Below are 20606 nucleotides of genomic sequence, written 5' to 3' on the forward strand. Positions count from 1 at the left end.
GCAAAGGTTACTTCTTCACTAACACTGTCTTTAAATTATAAGGACACAAGGTCAGATATGCTGCCGAGTATAAATATTGTGTGTTGTCCTTTACCGTAGTTATAAGACATGACAGAAAAATTGGGGACACTACCAAACAATATTATGGATCATGGTCAGTCTTAACATATTAACCCGAGCTCACAGGGAGCCAATTGAGCTCAAAACAAATTGAAACTACCTATCTGCGATCTATGGACCCAAGTACGGAAATCGATTAAATGATTCTGTGCTGTTGCAGCCTCACTTTAGTCGGTTGTTAGGCCTTCAAAACCAGGAGGTACCTGCAAATTCAAAGTGGTAAAATTAAGGCGTTTGCTAAAATCCTCTTTTCTTTTCGCTCTTTGTTGACCTTTCTAAAAAAATTTAGAGTTTCTGACAAAAAAAACTATTGTGAGGCCCCGTAAATTTATCAAAACCCTTATTCGCCATATTTCTGCCATCCAAGTTGTTTTCTAAGATACCAAGGTAGTACTGTGTTTTTGTACTACGTCAACGCTTAATTCAAACTGCACCCCTAAATTCCGAACACATATACTCACCTGTCGTTTGAACACGAACAAGATAGCCTATGTCGACCCAAATGTAGGGACAGCATATTCAATCAGCCAGTTTTTTGTGTACAGATGAAAGCTCAGCAGCTCAGGGTAGCTATAGTGTTGAAATTTGTTTTGGTTTAGAGACTTAAAAGGAGTCATCAGCGTACAAAAACATTGCCCCTGACCAGGAGTCTGCTATATCATTAATGTATGTTAAAAATAAGGACGGCCCGAGAATGCTTCCTTGTGGAACGCCACATTCAACTACACTAGGGTCAGACAGCACTCTCCCTAAGACCACCATGTTTTAATGTTAAACATACATGTGGAAGGCACAATGAATCCTTAAGCCTAACTGTATGGCTACCTTATCTGGCCAATTTTTAACATAATTTGGCAGCCCCCCTAGTTTGGCTATCACCAGACCAAGCTCAATCTTTTAAGATTGAACATTAGTCTAGGGAGTCTGCTCTGTATTTTCTCTGCACAAGAGGCGTGATCAACGGGCATAGTTCAAATGAATTGTAAGCAATTGGAGTCCTTGAACCAATCAGACCAAGATACGGGTGACGTGAGCAGCTACAGCGGCATCAAAGGGTTGCTGCGTTCGGTGCCGGGCCCTTGGTGACTGAAACAAAAAGCTGCTTGGAGCTTCTCTATTGGCATAGTGTTAAACCCGCCAATAGCGCGCCAGGGGATAAGCAGGTTTGTCATTGGTTCCCGCAAATTTGTAACGGAAGCAGGATAGATAAACGTACAGGTTTCCAGCCTGAGCTGCAGGGTGAAATCAAATCGCCGGCAGATCGGGCTGGCTTTACCCAGTCTACAGCCCCCCCCTGCACTTACTCGGAGGACCCCTTAGGGGTCATGAACCCCCTGTTGAATATCTCTGATCTAGACAAACCAACTCTTTGAGCAGTTTTTAAGATGCCTTGCAATAAGGTGAGACTGCAAACAGAACCTCCTTGGCAGATTACTTAAAACAAAGAGGATGTCATATATTCTCAGCAGTTAACATTAAAAAAATATGAAGTGTTGCAAAAACCAAGTTAATATGAATGTTTTTGTTATTTTACTTTGAAATTTAAAATTACTTGATAGTTCAAGAGGTAATTGGTCATGTTTCTATGGCAGTAGAAGTAAGTTCAAGCTTTTCTACAATGGTGACCAATATTGTAATAAATACTCCATGGGAACAAGTATCTTGACACTTATATAGCTTTCTAACAATTTACTCTAAGTATAAAAGCCTTTGGTAGCATATTACGTCTTCTTTCTGTTTCTGCTGAACACAGTCCGTTAATCTTCACTATTCTTAATGCACAATAGAATGATTGGTTCACTTGTGAGGAATTCATCCATCTGATATTCCTGTACCTGATCAGATGACAGATGTATGGGACTGTGCCAGCTTTAACTGTATAAAGCATTGTTGCAGCACTGCAGTCTCACATAGATGAGAGATATAAGAACAAAAGAAGCACATATGAACAGGTAATCAATTTATTTTGATAAATGACACATTATTTTCAAACTGATGCTGCATATTTATAGTATTTCCTTGAAAAATGGTGCTGGTTTCCAACTGAATTATAGCCAGAACATTATTGAGGACAATCTTTACTTGACATTATGAAAATGTTATTTTTATTAAAATTATTACCTCAGACACATAGGTGATGTTTACAGTCTTGTTTGCTTGCCAATTAGCAGGATATAAGTTCATATAATAAAATGTTAATAAAAAATCATAGAAAATTCGACTGCAATATATGGCTTTTTGAAACACTTGCCATGCCATTTTCTCAGAAAGTATTGCATATGCTTACAGTACATGAATAAAAATGTTATGTGCATGTGAATATAATGTATAATGTATATTTTAATGTATATCTGGATCGATATGAATTTAAATCTATAAACATATTTTGCTCTTAAAACCATGTACTGTAACAAATGTACAGGACTAAGAATCGTTGGGTTTGGTATGCAGTCTCTTGAGTGCTCTCTCTTTTTAGTTCTGTCCTATTTATTTATTTTTAAATTTAATTCATTATATTTAGTCAGCAGGTTTAGAATTTGTTTTGGAGAATGGTGGGTCAAATCGTGTTGCCTGTGCTGCTTTTGGGGATGATAGGTGAGTATTTTATTAAATAAAATTCAATTAAACACATTTTTATTTCTGTTGATGCATTTACGTAAATTCACCAAGCATGCTGTATATACACTTTATGTCATATCCACCTACCTAATGTATATAAGCAACCTGTTACATTTATCATTCTGTGTTTCAGCACCCTTTGCACTCTGCAAGGCAAACTTGTTCAGATTTGTTGTGCTTGTTTTTAGCTGTATGTCTATTTCTGTGTTTGTACTTTGAGAACAACAAAAAAACTGTCAAGTTTCTTGTATGGGCACACATACTTGGCCACTAAATGTAATTCTGATATTCATGCGTTGTTTTCATAGGTACGGTGATTTCTCAGACTTCAGGTAAGTTGAAGCTTAGATAATGTTTTCATTTTTTATTTGTTCATACCCTTACTCTGAACTGCTGGATAAGCGCAAACAACACTCAGCGACTGACAGTCTCAAATAATTATCCATCTATGTTTATGTTTGTTTTCATACAGTATATAAATATATTACTTCTCAGGTGACTTCAGGTAAATTGACGCTTACATAACCTTGCAGTTTTTATTTATTCATATTCTTAATAACAGGCCAGACATACAATCAGTAAAAAACACAGGAATTTCACATGCACTAAGCCGATGTGGAAAATAACCAGTACTGACTATAAACTGATAGCACACAACCTAAAGCAGTGGTCCCCAACCTTTTTTCCTTGGCGCCCCCCCTACTTATGTCTAAGAAAAGCTGAGCCCCCCCTCCCGAAACCGAAGTTGAGGTAACTCTCGAGATAGAACCTTACTTTCTTTTTTGATACAGAGGAGTTATCAGCACTTTTACGTTTCTCCGCCATGTTTCATTCATAAAATAGTTATGCCGTGGCGGGATGATAGCAGCTAGCAGCTGACCTGATGACAGCAAGGGTCACAGGTTAAGAGGTCCCAGAGGTTTGGCCTACTAAGTAGCCTGCCTACAATTTTAAGCGAGAACAAAAATATATAGTTTTTATACCGATTTTTGTATACATTATATATTCTAGTATATTATCATAATTTGTTTAACATGTGCACATATTTTGTTTTACCTCAACCTCAAACCAGATAAAGACTTGCGCCCCCCCTGTGATCTTTGCCGCCCCCCTGAGGGGTCCCCGGACCCCAGTTTGGGAACCACTGACCTAAAGTATCGTAAATTAATTGTGTTATATTAGTACTCAATTTACATCCCATGCCAGTTCTTAGTGTTATGTAGAACAGCAAAAGCTAAGGGTGTGGAGGTTGGGAAAGTACCACACTTGGCAATGGTTTGATTTGCCTTGCTATACTTACCAAGTTACATAATACCAGGCTGAAAGGCAGTGTTTCACTGCCCCCCTCTGGTTGCACCTGGGATGTGGTAGGAAGTGATATCATGGTGCACTGAAACACTATAAAGTACACTCAGGCAAAAGCAGATCTTCAGGTGGTGTAAAGTTGCTTTTAAATTGTCATTTCTTTTTCTAGTTTTTCTTTTTAATTTAGATATATATATATTTTTTATTTTCTGACAAAACAATCACAAACCACATACACATACAACACAAGACCACAAATTCATCAAACATTACAATACAAAGTACAACAGACGGGGGGGGGGAGCAGCTGCAGAACCATTAGTAAATTCAATTATATGTCCAGTATAGCCTTCTAAAGATCCAGGGTCCTTCATCTCCTCGGTCAAATTGCTGCAAAATGATGTCATTTCTAATGTTTTCAAAGACATCTGTGCTTTTCCCGCTATGACACTGTCAAAATGTCTAAAAAGGGAAAGGGGAATTCTGGTTGGTCGGATCTATGTTAAATCTAGCGATCTATGATGACCTAATGTTAAAATTATTATTATTTTTTTACTTTTTTAAATGTGATGTTTTTTGTTCCTTAGGACCCCTCTACCCAATTGCTGGAACAACAAGCCCTCGATCAGACGATGGAAGTTCTCCTCTAATTCCCCTGCAACGACCTTTTGTGTATTTCGGCCGGTCATATTCTCAGATTTATGTATGTAAAAATATTTTTTAGCAAACTACAAAATCTATATCTTTTGGAGACTAAAATCACTTTTAATGCAATATCTGTGTTGTAAATGAGCAAACATTTATATAAAAAATAATAAGAGAAGAAAAAAGCATTTCATGCTTTAAATATGTTATGAAACTAAAATACTTTGTTTAACTTCAACTTTCAGATATTTTTAAAAAACTACTACAGTTAGTTGTAGTTAATATATTGTTATATCTTTAATATGGTTATAAAATACAGTAGGCCTAAATATATTGATCCTTGATAATGTGCAATTGTCAATGTAATCAAGGTCTAACTTTGTTAATAAGAACTGGTTTATTTGTTTCCAGGTTAACCAAAATGGAGACCTTACCTTTAACGGAGCATTTTCTAGTTATTCTCCTCAAAGGTTTCCAATGTATGGAACCAGAGACGTCATCGCTGTATTCTGGACAGATTTAGATAACAGAGTAAATGGTGAGATCTACTACAACCAATACACCAGCGGCAGTGTCCTCCAACAAGCTACACAGGACATTAATAGGTATTTCCCAGGGCTGAACTTCAATGCCAACTGGGTCTTTGTTGCAACATGGTATGAGGTGGCCTACTATCCAACCACTGGAACAGTAAGTCAACTTGTTCAGCAAGTGGAGAAATACATAATGATGTGTATGTGTATTTTACCTACTATATTTACCATAATAATCACAACTCAATTTTTACAGCGTACAACTATCCAAGCAGTCTTGATCTCTGGTGGCCAGTACTCATTTGTGCTAATGAACTATGGGATAATAGCCTTAACAACTCACAATGTTCAGGTTAGAACCATTAAAATTGTATGTAATGTATACTACAAAACATGTTTTTAAGTTGCCATGCATTATTGAAATCTGAACGCAATAATGTACAAAAAACTTAAAAATAATTTTATTAATAATTATTTTACTAATGTGTGATGTACCTCCAGGCTGGATATGACACAGAAAACTCTACTCATCATTTCACCATTCCTGGATCATTCTCAAACAATGCAACCGGCAGTTACTCAGCTTTCCGCCTGGGCAGCAATGTCAACGTACCCGGTCGTTGGGCTTTCCGGATAGACCTTGGATCAAGAGGCTGCACTTTCAATGGTAAAACCAGAACCATAGGGTGTTCACCATGGTACTTTTTACAGTAATTACTAATTACTACTATTAATTATTAGTTTTTATATCATATCTTTTATTTTATTAAATTTGTAATTTGCATTGGCATGCTTAAGTAGTTCTGAAGAGTTAAATGGTTGGGGCATTTAAGTATTCTACAAGGTCAAGACGCTGAAAGTGACATTGCAGCACCCAAGTCCAAGGTGGCTGGAGACCTTTGTTTTTATGTCTTCCTCTTCTCTATCCCCTCATTTATTGTCCCCACTCTACTGTTTGTTATAAACTACTACTAAAGGCTCATATGCCCCCCAAAAATGTTTTATTAGTGTTTGCATGTTGTAGTCAATGCCTTTCAAGGAAATTGTCCCTTTATTTGTCTTCAAGGTCAACCTGTGCAGCGAGGTGACTCATTCTGGAGTGACAGTACCTGTGCACAGAAGTGCACCTGTACCTCAGCTGGCCTGGAGTGTCACAGCGAACCCTGCTCCTTTTCCCAAATCTGCCAGCCTACTGCCTTTCAGTTCTCCTGCCAGACGGTGCAGAGACGTGCCTGCACCATAAGTGGTGATCCACATTACTATACCTTCGATAACACAGTGTTTCACTTCCAAGGCACCTGCACCTATGTTCTCTCTGAGCAATGTGGCCGTGGTTTGCCCTACTACAGAGTAGAGGGGAAGAACGAGCACCGTGGCAGCACTCGTGTTTCTTGGACACGACTGGTCAAAGTGTATGTCAATAATGAAACAATCGAGCTTGTCAAGGGACGACCTGGTGAGGCTAAGGTTAGCAATAAGAAGTTTATACCTACTGTAATATTTAGAATTTAGTTCATATTCTATTACTATTGCTATTTAAGTAGTTTTACTATGTCTTTGCTTGCTTGTGTACTTACAGGTTAATGGGAAGTTTGCAGCCACTCCGATCTCCCTTAGCAACGGCACGGTCCTGGTTTATGAGTCAGGTTTTTCTGTGATCATCAGTACTGACTTTGGCTTGGAGGTGTCTTATGACACATATCACTATGTCAGAATCAGTGTGCCATACACTTACCAGAATGCAACATGTGGCCTGTGTGGAAACTTCAATAATCACCCTGAGGATGACTTTCGAACCCGCCAAGGCGAAGTTGTGAGCTCTGATGTGGTTTTTGCCAACAGCTGGCAAACATCAGGAGATGATGAGCCTGGTTGTGGGACGCGATGTGGAGGTCTGAACTGTGCTGCCTGCACTGACGCTCAGACAGCTTTATACAGCAACATGGCCCATTGTGGTATCCTCCAGAGCAGTTCTGGACCTTTTGCTGCTTGCCATGGACGACTTCCCCCACAGTCCTTTGTTGAGAGTTGTGTGTATGATCTGTGTGTAGGAGGAGGCTACCAACCCATTCTGTGCCAAGCACTAAATGTGTATGCAAGTCAGTGTCAACAGAATGGTATACAGCTGCCCAGCTGGAGGAGACAAGGCTTCTGTGGTATGTCTGTTCATCAATCAACATTATTTTAAATAATCCTTTTGGTAAAATGTCCATGATTTCAAGATCAATGTTCTTTCTTTCTTCTGTCTAGAAATCCTCTGCCCAGCCAACAGCCACTTTGAGTCCCAAGGCACAGGATGTCCAGCTACCTGTGTCAATCCCAATTCTACCTACAACTGCCCTCTCCCTACCCAGGAGAGCTGCATCTGCAATCCAGGCTATGTCCTCAGTGCTGGGGTCTGCGTGGCTCATTCTGAATGTGGCTGCAGCTTTGAGGGTCGCTACTACCGCTCTGGAGGAAGTACAATACTAGACGAGGACTGTGGGAGACGTTGTAGCTGCAGTTCTGGCTCCATGACTTGCCACTCTCTTGGCTGTGGGCCACAAGAGTCTTGCAGGGTGGAGGAGGGAGAAAGAGGATGCAGGCCTAACAGTTATGCAACATGTTGGATAAGAGGCCCAGGGTCATACCATACATTTGATGGACTGACATACCGGTATCCTGGGGCATGTAGATTGACCCTTGCCAAAGTAATGGGCTTGTCTAGTCACCCACGTTTTGTGGTGACAGCAGAAAAAGTGCCCAGAGGCCAGCAGGGTTTTGCCCGGTTGCTAAAGTTTGAGGCCGAGGGAACACAAATCTCCATTGAAATGACAGGTAGCAGCAGTGTTCAGGTAAGTCCTGAATATGTTTCAAGAGCTAAAGAAAATAAAGTGAGTTGTGACACCAGAGAAAAATTTTATTGAAACATAGATACATAGACAACATAGACATAGAATAACAGTCTTGCATGTAGAAATATTGTTTTGAACAACACATAAAAATGGGCACTTTTTTTCAAAAAAAGGTTCTGAAAAGTTTTTTGATGAAAACTGAAAACACTTATACTGGCTGTTTAAATGTCCCTTTAGGTTGATGGTCAGCAGATAAGACTACCATTCAGCTCAGCGTCCAACCGAATACAAATCTACCACAGCAGCGTTCAAAGTGTCATAGTTCGCACCTCCTTTGGTGTAACGGTGCAGATAGTCTGGCCTCACTTTGTGCGTGTCACTGCACCTGGTATCTACAATAATTCACTGGGTGGACTCTGTGGTAATTACAATGGTCACCCACAAGATGACTTCCGCACACCCAATGGAGTCCTGGTCAACAGTTCTCAGGATTTTGGGGACAGTTGGCGAGATGGCTCTCTCGCTGCACACTGTGTGGAAAGTGTAAATAATAACTCTACAACAAATTACAATTCTAGTGAGTACTGTGGCATTCTTGATTCACCGCATGGACCGTTTGCCCAGTGTTGGGCCATGATGGACCCTCGGCAGCATGTGGATGCATGTGTGGAGATCATTAGAGCCTCTAGAGATCCAGCATCAGTGCTATGTGAAGTCCTACGAGATTATGCACTAATGTGTCAACAGAACGGCGTACACCTTGAACGCTGGAGGAATGCAATTGAATGTGGTAAGAACTTTGCTCCCTTTTAGGGTAGGTGATTTTAATATAATTTCAATGATTTTGCTAAATGAATTGCTTTGTTTTTCTCTAGAGCCAAACTGTCCTCTAAACAGCCATTATGAAGTCTGTGGAACCACTTGTCCTTCCGCCTGCCCCAGCCTCTCTTTCCCTTTCGCCTGTGACACTGTGTGTCAGGAGGGGTGCCAGTGTAATGATGGTTTTGTCCTCAATGGCAACCAGTGTGTAACACCAACAGCCTGTGGATGCCATCACCAAGGACGCTATCGGCGCGGGGGCGAACAGTTCTGGGATGGTGAGGAATGTCAGAGCTTGTGTATGTGCAATGGCACTACTGGGGCGGTCCACTGCATCCCCAACTCCTGTGGTCCCCAGGAGTCCTGCCGTGTGGTGGAGGGTGAGTTTGGCTGCCATACAAACCCTCATGGCACCTGCTCTGCATCTGGTGACCCTCACTACCTCACCTTTGATCACAAGGCCTATGACTTCCAGGGAACCTGCCGCTATGTGCTGGCGACCCTTTGTAATGACACTGATGGGCTCCATGAGTTTTCAGTGGAGGCTAAGAACGAGCCGTGGAATGGGTTGACTGTTTCAATCACAGCTGAAGTTTTTGTGAACGTGTGGGGCTATCGTGTGCAAATGACGAGGGTGAGCCACGGTGTGGTACAGGTGAGTAACACAGATTCCTATTTAAGACATCCTTAATCAAATCATTCCTCTGACTCTTCATCTATTTTAATCTACACTGGATTTGACATCTATAATTTTTTTAAAGCAATAGATAGTTGCAACACAAATACAAATCTATGATTGTTCATCATCTTCTGTTTTCCAATTTTAAAGGTGAATGGAGTAACTAAAAACTTACCTATTCTCTTAAATGGAAGTCGTGTTTCTATCTATGCAAGTGGATCTCGCACATATCTCAGCACTGATTTTGGCCTGAGTGTCATGTACGATGGACAGTACACAGTGTCTATCTCTGTGCCTTCAAGTTACAGGTATTTATGTTTGAATGATTTAGTTTACATTCTGAAAAATTATTTTTATCACACATTTTGAACACTTGTAGCTTTGACTCTGGATGTATTTAACTATTGTCATTAATACAGAGGAAAAACATGTGGACTTTGTGGAAACTTCAATGGCAATCCAAATGATGAGTTCCACACCCCATCTGGAATGATGGTCACCACTCCACAAGAGTTTGGGACAGCTTGGAAAGTGGCAGCCAACTACACCTGCAGTGAGGGCTGTGGCTCCTCTTGCCCACAATGCACCAATGAGCTACCTGCAAGAGCACAATGTGAGGTGATTCGGGCAGCTGACGGTCCCCTCAGCTTCTGCCATGAGCATGTGGACCCAGCGCCATACTTCAATGACTGTGTGTTTGATGTTTGTGTGGCTGGAAATCAAGGCCAAGATCTTCAGTGTAGGGCCATTCAAACATATGTCAGTGCCTGTCAGTCTGCTAATGTTCGAATCTACCCTTGGAGACAGAACAACTGCAGTAAGTGTTTCCCAAGAATGTCTTTTGATCTACTACACATATGTTCATGCTTAGTTAATTGACCAAAGTTAATCATTTTAACCACCTGACATCCATCATTTCAATCTTATAAAGGACTTGACTGTCCAGCCAACAGCCATTATGAGCTGTGTGGTACCGGCTGTGGCCACACCTGTGCCAGCAGCATTGATGCCACCTGTGAGCAGGTTTGCTCTGAAGGATGTTTCTGTAATGAGGGCTTCCTCAGGAGTGGGACAAGATGTGTCCCTGTGGAAAGCTGTGGCTGTCAATATGACGGCTTCTACTATAGTGTAAGTTAATTAATCTCTATGATTTTAGCCTTTGCACACACAACCATTTCACTTTGGTCAAGGATCATTAAGCAGCTCTCCTATATCACAGATGTCAGAATCCCATTGTCTTTTTCAATCTGCCCACCTCTATCAACCATCAACATCACTGTACTTAACAAAGTAACAAGTTATTTCACAATACTATAGAGAGATGACCAAAGCAACGCTACAATAGTGGTTCTGTTTATCATCAGATTACTTAAATATGGAAGAACAATTTGCTACTTTATTGTGCTATACATTTTTTGTGTAAAAACTTGTAATAATTTTGTAGTTGCAGAACACTGGCTGACTGTATCCTCAGATTTTGCTTAAAGTGCCCATATTATGAAAAAATCACTTTTTCTGGGATTTGGGGTGTTATGTTGTGTCTCTGGTGCTTCCACACACATACAAACTTTGAAAAAAATCCATCCATGCTGTTTAGATTGATATACGGTTTCTGCATGTGTCCCCTGCTTCAGTCTCTGGTGAGCTTTTCAAAATCGCTGGCTTTTGACGTCAACACAACCGAACGAGCAGCGAACCGCAAACCCATTAGCTAGTAGCGTTTAGCATGCTACGCTAATGCTAACGCTAGCAGCGACTCTAGCATGCTAACCTATCGTCTCAGTAGCAAGCACTGTACCACCGACACAAGTTCACCATAATCTACAAAAGAACTACTTACATGTTCCCTCATTTAGAATTCTCCCATCTAATCCTGCCTTGTGAACCTGTACCGAAGTTTACACAAAAAGAAAACAGCCTTTCTTTTACTGTCTATGAGCTAGCTCGCCTGACCATGATTCTACTCTGATCTACTGGTCAGGTGCAGGTGCAATCAAATATAGTACAGAAGAAGAAGACGAAAAAGGGTCCTCACTCTTAGCGAAAACAGAGACCAGCTGAAAAGAGGATCTGCACAGTGAGAGAGAGCGGGCAGTACATAACAAAACATGGTGTTTTTGAAAATTAAACCATGTAAACCTATTCTGGTACAACCTTAAAATCAATTATGAACCTGAAAAAAATGAAGCATAATATGGACTGCTTTAATACAATTTTACAAATTAAACCCTTTTTAAAAGACGGAGATTGGCATCTACTCCCCCATTCATTCAATTTTTCCCCTCTTTTCTCTTAAAACCATTACCATTATCAGTAACAAATTTGCCCATTGTTTCTTTTTTTCTATTTCATTCATTCTTTTACTGTATTAAAGGTTCTCTAATTGCTTGCAATGACTTGAATATTACATCGAAATTTTATAGCACAGCCCACAATGTACTAGTATACATCTGTAATAACTTACTATATGGGATTATTAATATGATATGTTGCTATTGCATATTTCCGTATGAGCACAACACAGAACAATGACTACTTTTTATTATCCCATCCCCCCTCAGCACGTTTTGATGCTTGTCTTGATGTATCACTGCTAAATATAACCTTTTTATGTGTCTCTTTTTCCTCACCATGTTTACAGGCCTGGTGATATCTTCTGGACAGAGGGGTTGCTCCCAGCGATGTATGCCATGCCCCCACAGACCTTCGCTGTTCTGTCTGCAGTCTGCAGCACTCCTGCACAAGTACTGCACCATCAGAAATGGTCGGCTTGGGCTGTTTTGATGCAATGTCTTCTTTGCACTGTGTGGGGGCCCCACACTACATCCCCTTTGATGGGGCACTGGCTCATTTCAGGTGCACATGCTTTACATCATTACTGAGAGTGTGTGAGCAACTGGACCAATTGAAACACAAGTTTCAGGTATACCACCAATAATCCCGTGGCAAACAACCGTGGTGGCTTTTGGTTTCAGCAGTGGATACCATATACCTCTCAAAACACCATAGAGAGTGGTATGTCAGTGATTGGACCGCAACCATAATAGTAAGGTAATCACTTTTTGGGGATAAACAACTTTCTATATGTGTCTGTTGAAAACTCGTACAGTTCCATTTCATTACTTCTTGTCAGTCCTGTCCTCTCTCGATATCTCTTATTCCCTCCCATGTGAATGGAATGAAGTGCGTTCCTCTTCCCGACACTGTAGTAACATTAACTCAGATGGGTAAGTCAGTGGGAAGCTACTAGATGGTTTCAAATTCCAAATTGCATTGATAGTCATTTTGACGGCAGAGTACTTTAACTGGTCAGTAATAGGCCAACTGCTTGTCAAAAAGAGCCCCTGGGATGTGTGGAACACGTCACCGTGATCCTGCAGATGACATTCAGTCTTGCCAAATGTCACATTCGCACAAATACAATCACTTTGGACACAGTGGAAGTCCCCACTAAGCCAACCGGGGTGAGGTGTTGTGAAAAAAAAATCTACAAAGTTATCGTATGACTGTCTTGCCCTTACTTACAGAAAGAAAGAAACACTATTACGAAATATGTTGGCAAAATTCAGCCCAAGTGTTAAACGTAAATGTTTACTAGGTGTGGATCCCCGAGAAAGGAGTGGGTGAGGATTGAACAACTGTCCCTTTATGGAAGAATACTCTGAGCTCTGTATGTCATCACAACAGTACGGCCCATTCGAGCCTGTCACTGCACTCTGACCCACAAGCCGCGTTTTTTCACGTTCCTGTGTCTAACGATCTCTGCCATCTACAACTCCAGCCAGGACTGCTGTTCTGCATCTCAGCCTATGAGAGAACCTGCTCTGTTTCTGGGGTTAAACATCCCATAGAGGGCGCTCTGCTTTGCAATGGTATGTTTCCCTGGGCTAATAAGGGCCAATATAAGTACATGAGACCATCAATCCTTATGTTGCACTGACCATTTGGCACTAGTAGTTTGGCTTTTTTGGAAGCTAATCGCCACTTCTTTGTTGTGATTCTTTCTGATTCCAAGTGTTGTACCTTCATGGTTAAATGGACTTCTTGAAGTCCGCTTTGGACAAAAGCAGTTAAATTATAATCCATGTAATAGAACTAGAGTCTTCCGTTGTCTTTTCTGCAGGAAAGAGGTATTATCTTTACTTTTGTGTTTTACAGTTTATGACTCCTGTCTCATCATTTCCCCCTCTGTCCATAGCTGAGTCGACCTCCTGTACCATCTGACTGCACCGCGTACGGTGTGTGGTGAGAAGGACGGTCGTGTACGCTGCTTCTGTGATGAGCACTACCTCGCCCAACATGGGAAGCTTACCGGTGAGGCAGCCTCTTAAATCTGCTGCTTTGTTTTTTAGATCACTTACGTAGATGCCTGTGAGCTGATAGTCGCCATTGCTATGAGGGTCCAAGTGCATGTGTATTAAGTACTGTGAACCATTCACCATGACACAGTAACAGACTAGACGAACATGATATTTTCAGAAACAATGTTAACCTGGTAAGCAATATAAACTTATAGGATTGTAGCAATATCTGTGAGAAGCTCCATCTGTTCTCTGTGGTTGGTCCTGAGGACGAACAAATCCTTTTACACTTACAGTCTGTCATTTGATCCTTATTATAACAATATTGATTATACCTTACCATGAGATTCTAATAAAACATCCTACAGAAACATATAATAGACTCTTTTTTCTCTCTCTTCATAGACTCGTCCATCACTTGTGTCGTAGTTCAGGCACATTGCCCGTGTCACGCCTGCAGCTGTTTGAACAGCTGGCTTCCACTGCCAACGTCCCTCCTCTCCAAGATGACTTCTGCAATGGACGCTCAGAGCGGACCTACTGGTGTGTCACTTAACACAATGCTGATCAGCTGTGTGGGACAACTCTCGTACAGTCCATAGACTCTAATCGTTATCAACACAGACTGAAGACGATTTGTAGATGTACCATGTTCTCCTTAGACATAACTCAAACACTCACACCCGTTTGTCACTTTCCAGTATAAGAGCAATGGTACCCATTCCTCTACGAGAACGCCATCCAGGCAACGTGGTCCCTCATAGGTCTAATCAACGCCAGAGAGCATCATCTGCGTTCTGCTTAAATCCCTCTGGCCCAGGCGCTGTCCCATGGCTTGGGCATCACCCTATAGAGAGGTGAAGACACCATCACCCCCCCCCCACACCCAGAGGGTCAAACAGTATTCACATTCATTACCAAGAGAAGTATAGATACTAGTTGTTTTAAAGACCTTCCTGTAGAAGTTGAAATTACACTCAAGCTTTTACTAAGTAACTAATGTTAAGGGGTAAAAATGCCATTAAGGCAAAGCCTTATCCCCCACAAGACCGAAGTGCACACCCCCACCGCCACCAAAGAAGAGAACCCTTGTTCAATTGTATGGTCTGTGTCTGTATGGTTCAAAAATATAAATCACACCTAAAAAGTTGTCTTAAAAAGAAGGAGCACAAGCAACGTTAAAGAAACGGCTGAGACCACAGGACTCACAATTAATGATTATTAAAAATGTAATAACAACAATAACTTATTTCAGGCTGAATCGGTTGTTTTTCAGACAACGGCAGCTACATCTCGGTGTTACAAATCCTCTACAGGAATACAGACACTTTTACAACACAACATACCCGTTTAGCTGTCGCATTTTAACAGAGTTATATCCAGTTACTAGCTAGCGCTAGGTCTAACGTTACCTGCTGCCAATTGTAGTGTTAACTACGTCCCTGGCGGGCGATGTTTCAGTTCCCTTTAGCGTCCTTTTGTCGGAGCCTCATAGAGAAGCACAGGCAATGTATTTGTCACCTAATATAGCCCGAAAGCCTGCTTTGCTATTCGGTCCGGAGATAACGGTCTTTGGGCAACCGGTGCCTGTATTACACCAGGTCCTGTGTCGGGTCAAAAAGATGGATCGCGTACAACCAATAGGAGGTCGGATGGTAATGTTTTACTTATCATCCAACCACTAATCAAATTCATTCTATCCGGATGGCTCATTTCATCTGGCTACGTTGGTTTTTTTGTGTGTGTGTTTTTTTTGAACGATGACATCCGGAAAGAAAGAAAGCCGAACTAATGAGGAGTAACGAGGGCTAATGTTTTAAATGTAAGGAGGTAAAGAAAGTACAGATAATTGGTGAAAATGTAAGGATAGAAGTAAAAAGTCTGCGTAAAATACTTACTCCAGTAATTCTAGAATACCCAAAATTTCTACTTAAGTAAGGTAACAAAGTATTTGTACTTCGTTACTTGATGTCGACGTCATGGCGTATGTAATGATAGGGTTTCAGTATTTATGTATTCCAATAACAGTATATTAAACACTGCTACATCTGCACCTTGCCTTTTTGAGTAAGGCGGCAGTGGTGCTCTATGATGACAGTGGTAATGACAATGACAAAGATTGAAGATAGGTGATAGATTGGATTGGTTCTTGGAAATGTTGTGTATTTGCCCACTGCTCAGATTCTGCACCCACTCTAATAAACTTACTGTTTATGCCACCCACACAAACAAAAGTAAAAGGAAATTCCGGGGAGTCTGTCCCTGTTCTGTAAATGTGAATACGACAAAGATTGCAAGCAAGACTTTCACCTGCCAGTGAATTGTTCCTTCTCAAGTGTAGTGACATTATGTGTCGTTTTTTTCCGTAGCATTGTGAGGAAGAAGCTTCCAGTAGGCCATGGACAGTATCATATGAGAATGATCCCCTACCAGGACGCTGGCTTCCGCTTCCCCCTGACCAGTAACAGGAACATAGAAATGGAAATCGACCAGAGGTTGTATGTGGAGGTGCGGACAGAAGGAGTCGACCAAAGGCAGATCTCCACCGTTGTGGACTCTTGTTGGGCAACACCAGTCAACCTCGCCAGCTACCCTGTCCGCTGGGATCTCATAAATGCAGAGTAAAGGAGCTATTGCAACTTCATCTTGTCTTAGCACACTGATCCCTGGTTCTTGATTGCCAAGATCTGAAAAAATAAATACAGAATTGGGCATAGAATCTCTTCACTTGCTCTACCCATCCTCTCTTTTACAACTTAACTCTGTTTACTTTATTGTCCGCCTGGTAACATTGTAACTTTCACCATCTTCTCCCGCTTCCAGGTGTCCTAACCCAGCAGATGGAACAGTAGAGATGGTTCAGAACGGCATCTCCACTGTGTCCCAATTCTCCTTCAGGATGTTCACCTTTACGAACTTTTCATCCATCTACCTGCACTGCCAGGTCCACCTTTGTCTTTTAAGACACAACAACTGCACAGCTGTAAGTACTACTGTGTTTCTGTGTGTGTTTGTTGTGGGTTTGGATAAATTATCAACAGGTGCATAAACAGACGCCTCTAATGTCGTTTCCTGCAGCACTGCTACCCAGGTTACCTCAGGCGCGTTCAGAGGGACGTATCCTACCATGCCACTACAGACATCTCATTAGGACCACTAACCCTGAGGCCACATAGGAGAGGTAACTTATCTTCCCATACGTTTGTACTTGTACTTGATGTATTAATAACACAGAGCTCAATGAATACATTTTAATTCAACTTTGTTTTTTCTCTTGCAGGAAGAATGGTACAACCGAGCAGTGCTTCAGGCCAGTTGACCTCACTGATGACCCTACTAGTCAGTTTGCTGACAGCCAAAACTCTGGTCTAGGCTGATCAAAGGTGATCTATATTGTAAAATTACTCAACATACTCAAAATAGCTTTTGGATTGTATTTCTATTTGTATTTTGTATTTGTATGCAGGAGAAAAGTAGAATTAGTTATTGCTTTAAAACAGTAGGGGACGCCAATGTGCAGCATACTAAACTCACTTGCCCTTTGTTGTATTCACTTTGCAAGGTGTTTATCGATGGTATCCTTAGTTTCTTTGTGGTGGTTCTTTTCATTAAATATCATATACTATCATATAAGAAGTAATCGTGTAATCATTTATAATGAAGGTTAAAATTAAAATATTTTTTGCATCGAGTATTAACGTCATTGGTTGCCTAAGAACCTTTGTACAGAGTCCCTGTCCAGCCCACGAAACAAACTGGAAAGGATGAAACTTTATCTATTGTACATAGTGAATGGCACTGCAGTATAATGCAAATTACTGTTACAAAAGACTATGACTTAAGTCAATTCAAAATGTGTACAATCTGAACATGATGTACACAAGTTAACCTCTGCATTCTCATCTTACACATCATACTCCTCTGTTATGGTGTGGTGGCCATTTCAGTAGATTTACTCACTAACATAGTTGTGGAAACACAATAAGCATGGAAACTAAATGCACACTTCATGCATTACTGCATTACTTCAAATACTAAGTTACTCCTCTAGTAAACTAGTATTCACATGAAATAAAACAATAAAACATTGAGACCATTCAGCAAAGGACACTGGGATATAACCAATTAAACAGCGGTTGCTATGGACTTGTCACTAGGCTTCGTCATTATATATTTTAGCACATAGGTAAAGCTGCCGAAGCTGAACATTATATTCCAAAACACATATGTTTATTTTTAAAGCAGATTTTAAGTTACATTGTAACAATTTAACAATTCGCCCTTATGAAATCCAATCGCGGCACGGCTGTTTTGGAACGCAATAGACAGACGCTTAAATTCAACTAAAATTTAACAGTGAACGATCAGTGTTGGACGACAAAAACAACCACCAGATGGGAAATGGACATTTACAATAACTTCAAATGCACCACAAGGCTGTAGTTTACCAGTTTCATTGAACGCACCGTCTGTGTTGTTTCTCCCACGGCAGCTGCAGATTGTTACGTACCGGTGTTGAATCCTCTACAGTAAAACACAGTCAAACCTTACACTGTTCAGCGTTAGCTGTCAGCATTTTAACCGTTTTTAATCCAGCTATTAGCTAGCGGTAGGCTAACGTTAGCTGCTGTCGAGTATAGTGTTAACTAGCTAGCGGTAGGCTAATGTTGCTGTTGAGTATAGTGTTAACTAGCGTCATGTGCAGCGGTGTTTGTGTTGCCTGTATCGTCTTCAGAGCAGCAGAGAGAAGAGCAGACATATCAGTGGCACCAGATTTCGGTAGTCAGGGTTGGCAGGAAGAAGATTTTTACAAGTAAATGTTCCAATTAATGATTCAGGCAGCACATTCTCGTCTCCCTCCTTCATTTTACAGTCCAATGGTGGCTAGAAGGGCTCCGGGTCAAACGTCAATATGGAATAGATTAATCTGCGTTATTTTTTTTAACGCGTTATTTTTTCTCAGATTAATTAATCGAAATGAACGTGTTATTTTGACAGCCCTAATGTATATACATGGCATTTAGGAAACCTTTATTGCAAGGTTGGCACGGCAAGATGTCCAGACTAGTGCAACAGTTACTTTCGTTTTTTGCGTCCTGCTGCTCCCATCGTCAGCCAGGTAATATTTTTTTTACTAAAGCAGTATATGAAATCTGATGTATTACCTATCACCATTTAGTTGTTTTGTGTTATTTAAGATAGTTATTTAATATCTGGTCATGTCAGATGTAATTATTCCACTCATTTTTTAAACAATGCAATTACCTGTTTGAGCCTGTTTGAGTAGGTATGGTGAAGGGTATGTGATGATGTGGGGCTATTTTAAATCCAAAGGCCAAGGGAACTTTATCAGGATGCATAGTATCCTGGATCCATGAAATAACTGGCCTTTAAAAATAAAAATCTGCCTGCCTCTATGGGAATTTAACATAGGGGTGTAGTTACTTATGCCCCCTGTATGTTAAGGAAGAACATTTATTTATTTACAATACATTATTCGTTCACAAAGAAAATTGGTGTCCTTAAAGGTCAGATTTTTCCTCAGTTTTTTAATTAAGGCATTAAGATCAATTTCCAAAAGATGATTTTTTATTCCTCTTTTTAGTCAACTTTTAGCATGGGTTCATAAACGTATGAACACAACTGTAAATGACTTAGTAACCTGCAATACTGGACCATAGCCTACATGCATACAAGTAAATGATTGACCACATAACATAGTGATGATTGTGCATGCCTGAAAAAGTTATAAATGTATCAGAATATTTAGAATGCGTTCTGTAAATTGCTCCTGATTTGTGTTCCTCTGAGAGATCTGTTGTTGTAGTTTTTCTTTACAACACTAGAGGGCAGCATAAAACCAAAAACACATTTGGCTCTTTTTTTTTCATGAAACGTGTATTTAGCATAATGTTTATCAGTTGTATCCTCTGGGCTTTTGTAGTTATTCTTTATAAATATGAAATCAATATTTAATTAGTGACAATCCTTAATCAAGATTAAGATGATCAATTACATAATTTATGTGTAAAATATAAATCATATAGTATTCATGTTGTATAAGGGCGTTTTCACACATACCTCATTTGGTCCGGACTTTTGGACTTTTCAGTTTGATCCGAACCAAAATTAGAGGTGTGAAACCTCCCCCGGACCACGGTCCGGATCAAAAGACCAAATTTTGGTCCGACCAAAAGAGGTGGTCTCGGTCCGGACCAAACTGAACCATGGTCCGGTTCGTTTACAGTGTGAAAGCATTTTTTGGATGGTTTGGACTTTTGGACCAAATAGAAGAAGCTCTGGCAGGCTCTCCTTGTGTTACAAGACCGGGGAATATCTCCTTTAAGGAATAGCTCGGTGCTTAGTGTGTAGGCTACATGAGAGAGTAACGGTGAATGCGCTCAGAGCAGACAGCTGTCGGCTATCAGAGCAGAGAATACATCAGCAGTTTATTTGTTAAGTGGTAGTAAATGTACAGTGTACGTTTCCGTTTGTCTCTGAATAAATTCTCCAGAAAGTTCCAGTGTCTTGCTTCTCAACATCACAACAAAACAAAAAGAGCCGCGGCAGTAGAGGAGAGCAGCAGTCAGCTGAAAAAACTCTGACACAGAGAGAGGATACGAGAGGACGGGGAAGCCTGTCTACAAACCAATCAATTGTATAAGTATCTGACGCAGCTCACGTATGTGATGACGGCAGGACGTAGTTTTGTCACGTAGAGATCTTTAGTGCGCTTGCATAACTGCAGTGT

At 40.7% G+C, this 20606-nt stretch overlaps 1 protein-coding gene across 1 annotated transcript; it reads left to right on the forward strand.

Annotated features, from left to right (window-relative positions):
- The first annotated feature begins 1972 nt into the window (after window positions 1-1972).
- Window positions 1973-17477, forward strand: LOC116060951 (alpha-tectorin-like). The gene is made up of 21 exons (XM_035997850.1): window positions 1973-2072; window positions 2642-2715; window positions 3048-3071; window positions 4632-4747; window positions 5101-5379; window positions 5479-5574; window positions 5724-5889; window positions 6289-6689; window positions 6802-7378; window positions 7473-8056; window positions 8294-8846; window positions 8932-9530; window positions 9705-9862; window positions 9974-10371; window positions 10486-10686; window positions 12196-12298; window positions 14261-14398; window positions 16225-16476; window positions 16679-16838; window positions 16934-17036; window positions 17136-17477. The coding sequence occupies exons 2-21, from the start codon at window positions 2670-2672 to the stop codon at window positions 17225-17227; spliced, it is 5046 nt and encodes a 1681-aa protein (XP_035853743.1). The 5' UTR covers window positions 1973-2072; window positions 2642-2669; the 3' UTR covers window positions 17228-17477.
- Window positions 17478-20606: the final 3129 nt, after the last annotated feature.

The sequence above is a fragment of the Sander lucioperca genome, chromosome 22 (genome assembly GCF_008315115.2).
Source record: "Sander lucioperca isolate FBNREF2018 chromosome 22, SLUC_FBN_1.2, whole genome shotgun sequence".
In the NCBI taxonomy this organism is placed as follows: Eukaryota; Metazoa; Chordata; class Actinopteri; order Perciformes; family Percidae; genus Sander; species Sander lucioperca.